The sequence below is a fragment of the Helianthus annuus genome, chromosome 11 (assembly GCF_002127325.2).
Source record: "Helianthus annuus cultivar XRQ/B chromosome 11, HanXRQr2.0-SUNRISE, whole genome shotgun sequence".
In the NCBI taxonomy this organism is placed as follows: Eukaryota; Viridiplantae; Streptophyta; class Magnoliopsida; order Asterales; family Asteraceae; genus Helianthus; species Helianthus annuus.
In genome coordinates, this window is record NC_035443.2 from 37,016,154 (window position 1) to 37,031,427 (window position 15,274).

Genomic DNA, 15,274 nt, shown 5'->3' on the forward strand with positions numbered 1-15,274 from the left:
AACTAGGAATTTAAACTAGTTGAATTCAAGTCTTGAATTAATGCATGTTATGGTTAAAATAATTAAGACTAGAGAAAATCATAGTTAAAGGGCTAAACTTGACAAAAATCAAAAGTAAATTACTAATTGTGACAAAACTCACCAAACACACCATTCTTGGTGTGTCTGGTCGACAGAAGCAAGAAATTACTATTGATACTAAGATGTATGCAAAAATTACTATTATAGTGAAATTTGATGTTAAATCGCAAGTCATGAACTTGTTTATGAAGGTAGAAAAAATCTGACCCACTAGGTGTTTGTAGAAATGCCTAAGTGGGAATTTAAATGTGAAATTTGGAATAAAAACGCAGATTTGATAATGGTCCATAATGATGTGATTGTGGTCATAAAAAGAGTTCTAAACATGTTGTAAAAACTGAATTTTCTAGGCAAAGAGTCCGGTTCATCTAGCGGACAAGCCGGAGGGAATTCACGAGGAAAAGACGCGCTCTAAAGGTACGAAATTTATTGTTTCGTTACACTATACCTAATTGTTAGTTTTATGTAGTCAATTCTGAGACATGATAACTAAGATTTACCAATATGTCACGAAAATGACTAATGTCTTAAACAATTGAATTGGGTCAAAACAAGTGACAAACATGGATACTTGCATGCCCTGGATGGTGCTTAATTCAGCACCCAAACGGGTCAAAACAAGTCTTGTAATAAACATGAAGCTAGACGCCATCACTTAATGCATGGTTATAACCATTGTGTAAGTTGTAAATTGACATGCCATGTTAGTTGTGAAGTTTAAACTCCTTGTATAGGAGTTGTGAACTAGATTTGATAATTGTGACTAGTAGTATAGATGACAAATACGAAAGCTTGGATTTAATCATATAGATCGATACGTGAGCGATCCCTTATGGGATAACAAAAAGTGATAACGGGTAATAGTCTCAAATATGGGTAATTAGCCTTGGGTGGGTGATAAATATGTTCAAGGTCATTTCTCTACAAAACGGAACTTGAATGCTCAAGATCAATAAGCAAGAAAACAAGTGCAGGGCCCACCGTAAATTACGGTGACACCGTAATTTACGGTGGCCAACAAAATGCTACGGTGGGGATCTACTGCTTTACGGTAGGTTCCAAAGTGCCCAGAACCCACCGTAATTTACGGTGACACCGTAAATTACGGTGGAACCCAGCTTGATGAAATTTTTATTTCATTTTCTTGAATAAGTTTTCGGACCTAATCCGAATACATGAATTCCCATCATTAATAACTCTAATGCTTGTTTAAAACATTAGTTTTCAGGTACTCAAGTGAAGGATGATGATCAAGTGCATGCATCTGAACCGAACACACTTACAAACGCTTCCGCACATGATCTTTTGTTTTAAAAACTATGTAAACAATTGTAGTTATCCTTTTATTACGGTTTCGTAAGTATATTACATGTTGTTGTGTCTAGTTATGTTTCAAACTATTGAAAGTTTTTGATAAGTCGTCATTTTGGCGTTAAATGCAAGGTTCTATGTTGTCAAATCTAGTATTATAAATTGGTTCTTACAAGTTGGTAATCAGAGCTTAAGGTTGCCAATAAGTGTTCGGTTCAAGCTTGATCAACATCCGGTAAGAGTAATTGCTTAAGTAAAATTAAAGAAGTATAGAAATAATTCACTAACAAATATGCATGGAAAAGAGTGTGTAAACACACTCAAACACAAGAAAAGCATGAAACAAGAACGATAGAATCAAGAGTGTGTAAACACACTCAAACACAAGAAAGGCATGAAACAAGAATGATTGAGTCAAGTCACGAACTTGATCAAATCAAAACAAGTAAAACATGTGTTACAAATGAAATGTTTAACAATGTATGTAAACATTTCAGTATCAAAGATGGCGGGCGGAGGTGATAGTGATGCGGTGCCAAGAGTCACCGAACAAATGAGAATAATGATTGCCGAGGAGGTTGGGAAGGCGATCGAAAACAGTTTATCGAACTTCATTGATAAAATCCAAAATACGGTTTTATCAGTAGTAGAAGAGAGAATCAAGAAGCTAGAAGATAATTCGAATCTAGCAAAGGAAAAATCTGGGGAACGAAAGCCTTGTTCATACAAGGAATTCATAGCTTGTAAACCACCTATATATAATGGGGAGGTTGATCCAATCGTGTGTCAACGATGGATAGGCGATATCGAGGGAGTATTCGAGAGAACTCATTGCGATGAGAATGACTACGTAGCTTATGGTACGGGTCAATTAAGAGGTCAAGCGAAAGACTGGTGGGATAATAAAAAGAAGGAGATTGGAAGCGAAGCGGCCAAGGCCATGACATGGGAGGAGTTTAAGACGCCGTTTCTTAAACACCATAGTCCCAAAGCGGTTATAAACAAGATCAAGGAAGAGTTCATGCAACTCAGACATAAGGGTGAATCCATAGACAAGATCACGGGGATGTTTATGGACAAAATGAAGTTCTGTGACGATCTGATAACGAACGAAGAGCAAAAGGTTTATTACTACCATAACATGCTAAGCGCAGAATATAGGGAGTTCATAACCCCTTCAAAGTACGAGACCCTTACCGAGATTGTCAATGCCGCTCGGGAAAGGGAGATTGAGCTGAAAAAGAGCATAGAGCGGGGTGAACGAAGGGCACAAGACATAAATCCAAGCCCTACCAAGAAAGCAAGAACGAATGAAACAACGAAGAAATCAGATGCAAAGGGCGGTACGCCAAGTTGCAAAATCTGCGGCAAGAATCATAAGGGCGAATGTCGCTTCAAAGATAAGCCTTGTCCCATATGTCGAAAAAAGGGACATATGGCTATATCATGTCCGGAGAAAGTGACTGTTTGTTACAACTGTTACCGAACGGGTCACAAAAGATCGGAATGCCCGGAATTGGTTGGGAAGAAAGAAGGGCAAGACTCGAAAGGTGAAGCCTCAAAAGCCAAAGCAAGATCTTTTCAATTGACCGCTGCTGAAGCAAAGGTCGAACCTGACGTGGTCTCAGGTATATTCACTGTAAATTCAGTTCCCGCACGTGTGTTATTTGATATTGGTGCGAATAAATCTTTTGTTTCATATGGGTTTATTCGACACCCTTCATTTGTTCTAACAAAATTACCTATGCCTTTAGAAGTAGAGATAGGTAATAACAAAAGCTTTATTGTTTGCGATGTATGGAAAACTGTACGATGAACATTGATGACGAGGAATACACAATAGACTTGATCCCGATGTCGATGGGAGAATTTCAAGTGGTAGTGGGAATGGATTGGCTATCCCGTTACCACGCAAAGGTGGTTTGTTTCCGAAAGGAAATAAAACTAACGTCTCCTAGCGGAAAGCATGTGACACCTCGAAAATTCCTGTCCAATTAAATAAAGACACGTGTCCTCTTTGACAGACGTGTCAGAGAAACCGGATTTAATAAAGAGATATGTGGTAGGACTTATTTAAAAAGGGGCGTCATGTATTTTAATTACCGCTGAACGAACCAAGGGCGACATGTTATTAAATCACCTCTGAGCGACCCGACATTTTATAAATCCCAAGATCCTTAAATCAGTTTATGATCATCTCGTACAATAACCGGTTGTTCTCAATAAATAAAGTTCATCTTTATTAAGGACTATGGAAATGAAGGTTGTTACTACTCCTAAATTTAATAAAATCCTTGTGATTAACATTAGTTATATAATGGCCAACTTCTATAAAAACTTCAAGACCCATTCCTTTGAAATATCCGTCAATTTGTCAAGACCTTTGTGAATAAATGAAATAGGGGACATGTAAGAGTCTTCTCCTCATGCAAAGGTTGGTCAGATGGTCCCACAAGCTGCAAAAGATAGGCATGTTTCGGTTTTGTAAATGCATGGTCAAGACTTTAAAGTTGCAAAATTTTTGTCCTCTGGTCATCGCTTACGGACCGCAAGGCCCTTGGCTTACGGTCCGTAAGCAGGGTATATAGATTCTGTTCCGCATGAACGGTTACGGACCGCAAAGCCCTAGACTTACGGTCCGTAAAGAAGGCACCTGAACTATGTTTCAGTAAAGTTGGTTACGGACCGCAAGGCATGTAGCATACGGTCCGCAAGAGGTCCTTACGGACCGTAAGGCCTCAAGCTTACGGTCCGTAAGACCGTCGCTGGCAGTATGTTTTGGACAGCTGCCTGTCCATTGCTTGTAACCGACTTAAATCGTAAATTTTGGTTTCTATGGGCTGCATAGGCTGTTTTTAGACCCTTAGGGACAAATGTAATGATCTTGTATCAACATTAGACTTGCTTGGCTTGATCCAAGAGTCTTGGGTTCACTATAAATAGAGCTTGAGTTTGATCATTTGAACTTGCTCATCTTGGAACCTTGGCTAAACATTCTCTGGAGCTCCTCTGGTCACCAAGTCAAATTCTTAGGCTCTCTAATCCATCTTAGGACTCTTGTAAGTGTCCTTAACCCTCTTTAATCCTTTCTAGCTTAGTTAATTAAGCAAAAGTCAAACCGTCGTAATTAAGGTTTGACTTCGTGATTAAGCATAATGTACTTTGTCTAATCACGAATTAAAAGTACCTTTAGGAAGGTAATTAAGTGGGTAACAAACCTTTAATAGGGTATTTCCAGATTCCCATTCTAAGCATGTTAATTGTCGAGTCAAAGCTAATTAGAAAAAGTCAACAGAATGCTTATCTTTGAATTAACGCATAATTAGCAATGTAGGTTGTATGTAACCTGTTTGAAAATTTATAAAACTTGGTAATAAGTGTAAGAACATGTTCCAACATGTTCAACTCGACAATTTTCTGTTTAGACCCGGTTCGGAACCGAAAGTCGCATAGTTTGACTTTCGCTTTGACTTTCAGTTCTGACCCGTTTTAGGCAAGTTTGAATCTGCCTTAGAGCTTCTTTTGGACCTATTAACATGTTAGTATATCCTCCTGTGATTACACAATATGGTTCATTAGATATTTAGTTCGTATGCATGTTTCCGCTAAAAGCCCATATGTTGACCATTATGCCCGAATGTCCAAGAATCATAATTTTTGAAAATGTAAAAGGGTAGACACCTTAGTTACTGAAATATAAAGTTGTCCCCAAAATTTGACATCAATTTGAGGTCTAGATTAAGAGTTATGCTTATTAGCGTAAATAGAGGCTTTCTTAGTAAATTATTAGCGTAATTAACGCATAGCCTATCTAAACCCGAATTTTTATGCCAAAACTTTATACCCACTGTTATAAAATAATATTTTGGGAATTTTAAAGATTTTTATTTATTTTTAGGCTGAGCATAACTAGAGGTTCTAAGCTTCTTTCGGCTTATGCCGGTTTTACCCTTTTCGGTCATAAAATGAGTTTTACATAACCTTTTGACCCGAAGCCTTTTTCCAACTGATTTGTTATACTAAATATCATACTTTGAGCCTTCTGGAAATATAAAAATATCAGCATTTCTTTTAAAACCCGGAAATGGCTCCAAACCGCCTTTTTAGGCATTTTTACGACATAGTATATGTCAAAATAAGATTTTATATAAAAGGCCTAAAACCTACTGATATATTTTATAAAAATATACATTATAACAGTAGCCTAAAGTTGGAAACTCAGATTTTCCCATTTTACCCTTTTTAGCCTATGTAAAATTACTAAAATGCCCTTATGAGGCGTAATTGGCATATAAAAACATTTGGGGCATATTTGGGCATACCTTTATGATATTACAACATATTCGGTGCATATAATCTCAGGAAACTTGCATATGACTTATGTGGTTACTCGTTACGCACTTTCGCGTTCGGATCGGCTTATGTGACTAGTTCACACATATTAGCCGAAGCGGGTCAAACCATATCATCTAAGTCTCAAAATTCAGGATGTATTTAGTTTACCCATATTATACAAGTATCCAAGCTTGTAGGGTCTAAATCACATTCCTCCCCGGTTTTCGCATTCCTCGCGAATAAACCATAACTACTCTTTGAAACTAACCGGTCTAAGCTTAGGCTATGTTAAAAGACCCGTTAGGATTCTAATAGGTTATTATAACCTTCGTTCCAGAATAGGAGCCCAGTAAAAGATACGTGCATTTTTGAAATTGTGGTTATACTTGCTCAGGTAAATACTTTTAACTTATTTTCCCTATACGGGCTTGGGGGTACGGTATGTAATATACCGCTTGGTCGGGCGGTTGGTTCCATCTCATTAGTAGATGGGTATTACCAATGGGACCCGTTTGAAAATCTGGTGTTGTTTGTTTCTTGTACCTTTGGGAGCTTAATGACCATGTCCCGGATATCCTTGGCATCATTTTTGGCCACAACCTCGACAGTCGGGTGTAGGCGTACACCCGGTTTTATGTCTATTATTTTAAGGTATTAACGTTGGCTTCCCGCCGCGGACTTATACCATGTGGTGTGTCATTTAACCTTAAACCCGACACGAATCGGGCGACTGAACGGTCAACAAACATGTAAATCTTTTACAAGTTTAACTCTGCTTAATTATTCCCAAGTTATAAAATGTTTTGTGCCCTGTGCATTTAAAACCAATATTTTTAAAATGAGTCAGTTAAATTGTATTTACCAGTGCAAACTGACGTATTTTCCCCAAAAAGATTAAGTGCAGGTGCTATACGGAATAGGCTGGTTTCTCCTTAGCATCGTAGAGTCTCGCAAGCTTTTGGGATGCGTAATCTGTTGAACAATAACTTTCTTTTTACTTCGATCCGCCTGTGGATCTATTTTGACTGGTTGTGATACTTGATATTACAATTAATAGTTGAAATAAATCTATTTTCATTTGCTTCCGCTGTGCATTATAATTTGTGTTGTTTGACATATGATGATATCAACTACGTCACGGAATCCCCCACCGGGCCCACCGGTGATACGTGGAAATTAGGGGTGTGACAGGTTGGTATCAGAGCCAACACTGAGTGAATTAAACACTAGCCTTTTGTGTTTAATCTCAGTGCACAAATTTGCACATTCTTCGAGTTCCAAGTCTAGACATTGAACATAGGACAACTCTGCTTTGTTTTATTTTTGAGTCTTTTATAACTATATTGTTGTGGTTATCTAAATATTATATGCAGGTCATCATGCCACCCAGATTCCTTCGAGGTAGAGGCAAAGGACCCGTGACAGGTCATGATCACGAAGCCGGGCCTTCGCACCGGCGAACCCCATCCATTACTATGAGCACCAGCCCGCAAGAGCCCTGGAGACTCTATGTCGAACCAGGAAGGCGATCAGTATCCCTTAGCTCCTCTCCTTCGTACCAACATTCATTTGGGCCCAATTCTGAAAACGAACCCAATAACCAGCCTCCAGCTTTCATACCTCTCCAAAGATCCAATTCTCACCATTCTTTTGGCAGCCCAACACCCGTCTTCCAAAGCCGGTTTAACCCGGCTAACCTTTTGCCTGAACCCATGGGTTTTAACCCACTCGGACCGGGAGACCACTTTCCAGAGGAGAACGACATGGATGAGGATACTGACCCCGTGGAGCCAGCATCAGGAACGCCGAACCATCCCATCGAGATATCAGATGGGTCATCATTTCATGGATCGCCATATCGTGGTCCAGACAGCTACGAGGAAAGGTTCCGAAACATTGACTGGTACTTCACACCGTCTGAACACTCGCATCATGAGCAACAACAGGATCCTTCAGTGGGTCATCAATTTGTGGCAGTCACGCCACCGCCGCCACCGCCAGTAGAGCCGCAGCAGCCGCCTCCGGAGCCACCAAGGCGAAGAAGGTCTAATGCACGGATGTCCGTGCGAGGTGGAGTTCGGATTGCTACTCCCCAGCCATCTAGTGGCAGCCATTATCCCCCACTTCAGGAGGAAGAAGACCCCTATGATGGTGGTCCGTCAAGCCCCATACCAGATGTCAACTCAGTACCTGTGGTACCACCTCTGGGTTTCGATAACCCGATTCCTGCATATGCTGGGTCAGCGGCGTACAACCCATTTGAGCAGCCGGCACACACCCACTACAACTACAACTACGGTTATGCAGAGGTAGATCCATACCTAGTAGCTCGGGATTACAATGCTCTTCATCCTGAAGGACCATATGGAGGGCCATGGACTACTGGTTACCCGACTTATGGGTACCAGCATCAGCCACCTCCTCCGCCGGTGTATCAGCCGCCTCAGCCACCGATTCAACAGGAAGTTCTTGAGAGGCTGAGCCAAGTCGAACAAGAAGTTCGTGAAGACCGCAAAGAGCGGCAAGGATTCTTCAAGGGGCTGTCAGATTTGCTTAAGGGGAAATCGAAGAGGAGGGGTCATTGAAAACCCTTGTTACTTATTCGTATTGTAATTCAGTCCCTGCGTGGACTTGTTATTCCAGTATTCAGCTCCTGCGTGAGCTTGTGGTTTGTATTCCGCTCCTGCGTGAGCAAGTTTGGTTAGTTAACCCCTGCGTGGGTTTGTTCTTGTTTCCCGCCCCTGCGTGGGCATTTTCATTTATTTTAGTAGAAGTCCCGTTTGGGCAATTGTAGTACTGTCTTAAAACTATGTGTGAAATATTTTAATTAAGTTTCTTTAATTATTGCATGCATAAATTATGAAAATAAATGAAATATTTAAAAAAGGATCTGCCATTATAATTAATTGGTAAAATCTAAAGTGAACCAAGACCTAGCTTTGTAAAACAAAGCCAAGATGGTAGTTCCATAATTAGGTTAAGATCTATAATTAACATCTCAATTTAGGACTGTTCTGCGTTAATTATTAAAAGAATCTTAGAGGTAAAACCTAGCCCTTGTGTTATTAAAACCTGGCCAAGATGGTATAACCCACATAATAGATTCCAAATTATTAACATCTAGTATGTTAAAGCTCTTGGCAAACTGTGAATCAGTAAAGTCACACAGGCCATGTATATTTGGGTTAATTTTAAAATTCCCTTAAATTAATTAACCACTTCTTTGAAAGTGAAGTGCCCGTGGGCAATAATTAAATGTCCTCCGTGACTAAGGACAGTGGTAGCTCATGACTCCCTGTTAATTAATGGTATAGAACTATGATTCGACCTAAAACACCTAGATATTGTAAAATCTTGGTTATTGAAATATCTTTATTGTCCTTGTGACTAGGCCTATGTGCTAATGATTAAAGTATTGTAGGATAATAACATCCTAATGTTTCAATAAATTAACCTAAAATGGCAATTTAAAACCTTGGTTAATAGAACATAAAATACTATAAAAGAGCCTTTAAGTAAAACCTTGTCTATTAATTATATGTAGTGTTGAAGCTACATGACTAGATCAGAGGAAGCCAATAGCCATCCGGTTGAGAACCGTGATGATGTAAAGTTTCTAGTAACCAGTGCCGAATTAAAAGCAATTGTAAATGAAGCAGTTGACAAAGCCTTAGCGCGACAGTATAGTGAATTCAGTGAAACCCACAGTAGAACCCTGTCTGCACCTCATGCTAAGCCAAAGAACCATTCTGAGGTTCGCAACAAGCAGCCACCTGCTTCTCCCAAACCTAAGAAAGATGAGGATCGTCATTCCTCCAATGAAAACAGTGTTCACCCTAAAAAGCTTGTGGTTGATGAAACTCCACGTGCTAAAGGCTGCACGTATAAGTATTTTGTGTCATGTAAACCTCGAGAGTTTACAGGGGAGAAAGGGGCAGTTGATTGTATGACATGGCTCGATGAGATTGAGACGGTGGTAGACATTAGTGGATGTGCTGAGAGGGACATGGTGAAGTTTGCATCACAATCCTTCAAAGGTGAGGCGTTGGCTTGGTGGGGAGCATTGATCCAGGCATCTGGGAAAGCTACCTTGTATAGTATGTCATGGGAGCAGTTTGTTGCTCTTATCAAGGAAAACTACTGCCCTCAACATGAGGTTGAGCGTATTGAATCTGAATTCCTATCCTTGGTTATGAAGAACCTTGATTGTCAAGCATACCTCACCAGTTTTAACACCTTATCCAGATTAGTACCTTACCTGGTAACCCCTGAACCAAAAAGGATCGCGCGTTTTATTGGGGGTTTGGCCCCTGAAATCAAGGCCAGTGTGAAGGCCTCGCGACCAGTTACGTTTCGATCTGTCACCGACTTATCTCTGTCACTCACCCAAGATGCAGCAAGACAGAGGGCTCTAAAAAGTTCGGAATCTGACAAAAGGAAACGGGAAGATGATAACTCTCACAGATCAAGCAAGAGGCATAGGGGAAACCGTGAGGGTAAGAAGGGCTCCGATGCCAGGAAGAATGAGAATCGATCGGGCGATAGGCCCAAGTGCAAAACCTGTCAAAAGCACCATTTTGGGAGGTGCAGGTTTGAACAGGGGTCCCAGTCCAAAAAGTGTGGGATATGCAAGTCCTCTGAGCATAGGACTCTTGAATGCAAGAAAATAAAGGATGCAACTTGTTTTAGTTGCAACGAAAAAGGGCATATCAAGACTAACTGCCCAAAGAACGCCAAGAAGGCTGAGGATGGAAAGAAGACCAACGCTAGGGTCTTTCAAATGAATGTCCAAGAAGCCATCCAGAACGACAACGTCATAACTGGTACGTTTCTCATTAATGACGTTTTCGCAAGAGTATTATTTGATTCGGGCGCGGATAAATCTTTTGTGGATAGTAAATTCTATGAGCTGTTAAGATTGCCTGTTAAAACCCTTAGTGCTAAGTATGAGGTAGAGTTAGCAGATGGTACCTTAGAAACAGTCTCGACTGTGTTAGATGGATGTGCTATATCCATTAGGAACCACTCTTTTCCTCTATCCTTGCTACCCTTCAAGTTAGCTGGTTTCGATGTAGTATTGGGTATGGATTGGTTATCGCATAACCAAGCCCAGATTGTATGCAGTAGAAGGCAAGTAATAATCAAGACTCCATCTGGTGAATCACTCACCATTCAGGGAGATACTCGTCATGGATTGCCTAAGCAGTTGTCTATGCTCAAGGCATCCCAATGTTTGAAGAATGGCTGTGTCATCTATATGGCACAGGTAACCATTGATGAACAAAAGCCGAAGATTGAAGATATCCCCGTTATATCTGAATACCCTGAAGTATTTCCAGAAGAACTGCCTGGTTTGCCACCAGACCGACAAGTGGAGTTTAGAATCGATATTATTCCTGGAGCCGCACCGATTGCTAGGGCACCGTATAGACTAGCGCCAACGGAGATGAAGGAATTGAGAACACAGTTAGATGAATTATTGGCTAAAGGTTTCATTAGACCTAGTTCATCTCCTTGGGGAGCACCAATTCTATTTGTCAAAAAGAAAGATGGTTCGATGCGTCTATGTATCGACTATCGAGAACTCAACAAGGTTACCATTAAAAACAGGTATCCTCTACCCAGGATCGACGATCTATTCGATCAACTCCAAGGGGCAAGCTACTTCTCCAAGATAGATCTGAGATCAGGATATCATCAGTTGAAGGTCAAAGAAGAAGACGTTCATAAGACTGCGTTTAGGACTCGTTATGGCCACTACGAGTTCCTAGTGATGCCTTTCGGGCTCACAAACGCACCTGCCGCATTCATGGATCTCATGAATCGCGTTTGCAAACCTTACTTGGATAAATTCGTCATAGTCTTCATTGACGACATTCTCATTTATTCCAAGAGTAAAGCTGATCACGAGAAACACCTCCGCAGTATTCTAAAGCTGCTTCACCAAGAAAAGCTGTATGCCAAGTTTTCCAAATGTGAGTTTTGGTTGAGAGAAGTCCAATTTCTTGGACACGTGGTCAGTGAGCGTGGTATTCAAGTGGATCCCGCTAAAGTTGAAGCCGTCATGAATTGGCAAGAACCAAAGACACCTACGGAAATTCGCAGTTTCCTAGGTTTAGCTGGATACTACAGGAGATTCATCGAGAATTTCTCAAGAATTGCATCACCCCTAACTTTGCTGACTCGCAAGAATAGTAAATTCAATTGGGGGCCTAAGCAGCAAGAGTCATTCGATACTTTGAAGCAGAAATTAAGTAACGCTCCTGTGTTGACGTTACCTGATGGTATTGATGAATTTGTAGTCTATTGTGATGTATCACACACCGGGATGGGTTGTGTGTTAATGCAAAAAGGCAAGGTCATCGCCTACGCTTCACGACAATTGAAAGTGCATGAGAAAAATTACACCACTCATGATTTAGAATTGGGTGCTGTTGTATTTGCACTAAAGTTGTGGAGGCACTACCTGTATGGCACGAAGTGTGTGATCTACTCTGATCACAAAAGCCTGCAACACCTGTTCAACCAGAAAGAATTGAATATGAGGCAGCGGCGATGGATGGAAACTCTAAATGACTATGATTGTGAAATAAGATACCATCCAGGCAAGGCCAATGTAGTCGCAGATGCCCTCAGTAGAAAAGAAAGGATAAAGCCAATCCGAATCAACGCCAAAAGCATTGAGGTCAGGAATGGTCTGCATGAAAGGTTGTTAGCTGCACAGAAGGAAGCAGTGCTAGAAGCTAATTACCCCAATGAGAACCTAGGAGTGACTGAAGAACAGTTATCCTATGGCAAGGACGGAATCTTGAGATTGAATGGAAGAATATGGGTTCCTATTTATGGAGGTCTTCGTGACGTCATCCTTAAGGAAGCCCACAGTTCTAAATATTCCGTCCATCCTGGAGCGGATAAGATGTACTAGGATGTGAAGGCAAATTATTGGTGGATAGGCTTGAAGAAGTCTATAGCCACCCATGTGGCTAAATGTCTGACGTGCGCTCAAGTTAAAGCTGAGCATCAGAAACCGTCAGGTTTGCTGCAACAACCTGAGATTCCCACCTGGAAATGGGAGATGGTAACGATGGATTTTATAACCAAGTTGCCTAAAACACCAAAGGGAAATGATACCATTTGGGTGATAGTGGATCGACTGACTAAGTCAGCTCATTTCCTACCCATTAGAGAAACTTTCAGTTCTGACATGTTAGCCCAATTATATATGGATAAGATAGTAGCTCTGCATGGCGTACCGGTATCCATCATCTCTGATCGAGATACCAGATATACATCTCACTTCTGGAAAAGTTTCCAAAAGTCTCTAGGGTCGCAGCTAAATTTTAGTACGGCTTATCATCCTCAGACGGATGGGCAAAGTGAGCGTACTATTCAAACCCTAGAGGACATGCTTCGTGCATGTGTGATAGACCTAGGAGGAAGTTGGGATAGACACCTGCCTCTAATAGAGTTCTCATACAATAATAGCTACCACTCCAGCATTAAGGCTGCGCCTTTTGAAGCCCTATATGGTAGGAAATGCAGAACGCCCATTTGCTGGGCCGAGGTCGGAGATGTTCAAGTATCAGGACCTGAGTTAGTCCTGGAGACGACTGACAAAGTTGCCCAAATCACTGAGCACCTAAAAGCTGCTCGTGATAGGCAGAAAAGCTATGCCGATGGTAAGCGGAAGTCCCTCAAATTCGAGGTTGGCGATAAAGTTTTGCTCAAAGTGTCTCCTTGGAAAGGGGTAATGAGATTTGGCAAGAAAGGTAAGTTGAGCCCAAGATACATTGGACCATTCGAAATCATCGAATGTGTAGGATCAGTGGCTTATAAGTTAAACTTACCAGAAGAGCTTAGTGGTATTCACAATGTGTTCCACATCTGCAATTTGAAGAAATGTCTGGCTGACGAATCGCTAGTCATCCCGCATACAGATGTGCATATTGATGAAAACTTGAAGTTTATAGAAAAACCTGTGTCGATTGAGGACCGACAGGTAAAGAAGCTTCGGAGGAAGCATGTGCCCATTGTCAAGGTCAAATGGGAGGGCCGCAGAGGTCCTGATTATACGTGGGAGTTAGAGTCCACGATGAAGGAAAAGTACCCTCAGTTATTTCAATAAAAATCTCGAGGTCGAGATTTCTTTTAAGGGGGTGAGGATGTGACACCTCGAAAATTCCTGTCCAATTAAATAAAGACACGTGTCCTCTTTGACAGACGTGTCAGAGAAACCGGATTTAATAAAGAGATATGTGGTAGGACTTATTTAAAAAGGGGCGTCATGTATTTTAATTACCGCTGAACGACCCAAGGGCGACATGTTATTAAATCACCTCTGAGCGACCCGACATTTTATAAATCCCAAGATCCTTAAATCAGTTTATGATCATCTCGTACAATAACCGGTTGTTCTCAATAAATAAAGTTCATCTTTATTAAGGACTATGGAAATGAAGGTTGTTACTACTCCTAAATTTAATAAAATCCTTGTGATTAACATTAGTTATATAATGGCCAACTTCTATAAAAACTTCAAGACCCATTCCTTTGAAATATCCGTCAATTTGTCAAGACCTTTGTGAATAAATGAAATAGGGGACATGTAAGAGTCTTCTCCTCATGCAAAGGTTGGTCAGATGGTCCCACAAGCTGCAAAAGATAGGCATGTTTCGGTTTTGTAAATGCATGGTCAAGACTTTAAAGTTGCAAAATTTTTGTCCTCTGGTCATCGCTTACGGACCGCAAGGCCCTTGGCTTACGGTCCGTAAGCAGGGTATATAGATTCTGTTCCGCATGAACGGTTACGGACCGCAAAGCCCTAGACTTACGGTCCGTAAAGAAGGCACCTGAACTATGTTTCAGTAAAGTTGGTTACGGACCGCAAGGCATGTAGCATACGGTCCGCAAGAGGTCCTTACGGACCGTAAGGCCTCAAGCTTACGGTCCGTAAGACCGTCGCTGGCAGTATGTTTTGGACAGCTGCCTGTCCATTGCTTGTAACCGACTTAAATCGTAAATTTTGGTTTCTATGGGCTGCATAGGCTGTTTTTAGACCCTTAGGGACAAATGTAATGATCTTGTATCAACATTAGACTTGCTTGGCTTGATCCAAGAGTCTTGGGTTCACTATAAATAGAGCTTGAGTTTGATCATTTGAACTTGCTCATCTTGGAACCTTGGCTAAACATTCTCTAGAGCTCCTCTGGTCACCAAGTCAAATTCTTAGGCTCTCTAATCCATCTTAGGACTCTTGTAAGTGTCCTTAACCCTCTTTAATCCTTTCTAGCTTAGTTAATTAAGCAAAAGTCAAACCGTCGTAATTAAGGTTTGACTTCGTGATTAAGCATAATGTACTTTGTCTAATCACGAATTAAAAGTACCTTTAGGAAGGTAATTAAGTGGGTAACAAACCTTTAATAGGGTATTTCCAGATTCCCATTCTAAGCATGTTAATTGTCGAGTCAAAGCTAATTAGAAAAAGTCAACAGAATGCTTATCTTTGAATTAACGCATAATTAGCAATGTAGGTTGTATGTAACCTGTT

General features: G+C 40.8%; 1 protein-coding gene across 1 annotated transcript; it reads left to right on the plus strand.

Annotated features, from left to right (window-relative positions):
- The first annotated feature begins 1,897 nt into the window (after positions 1 to 1,897).
- LOC110913329 (leucine-rich repeat extensin-like protein 5) lies at positions 1,898 to 8,312 on the plus strand. Its single transcript, XM_022158166.1, has 2 exons — positions 1,898 to 1,969; positions 7,101 to 8,312. The coding sequence occupies exons 1-2, from the start codon at positions 1,898 to 1,900 to the stop codon at positions 8,310 to 8,312; spliced, it is 1,284 nt and encodes a 427-aa protein (XP_022013858.1).
- Positions 8,313 to 15,274: the final 6,962 nt, after the last annotated feature.

Coding starts and splice junctions, on each gene's coding strand:
- LOC110913329 (XM_022158166.1), top strand. CDS start 1,898: ATGGCGGGCGGAGGTGATAGTGATGCGGTGCCAAGAGTCACCGAACAA. Junction 1,970..7,100: donor GAATAATGATTGCCGAGGAG/GTTGGGAAGGCG, acceptor TATTATATGCAG/GTCATCATGCCACCCAGATT.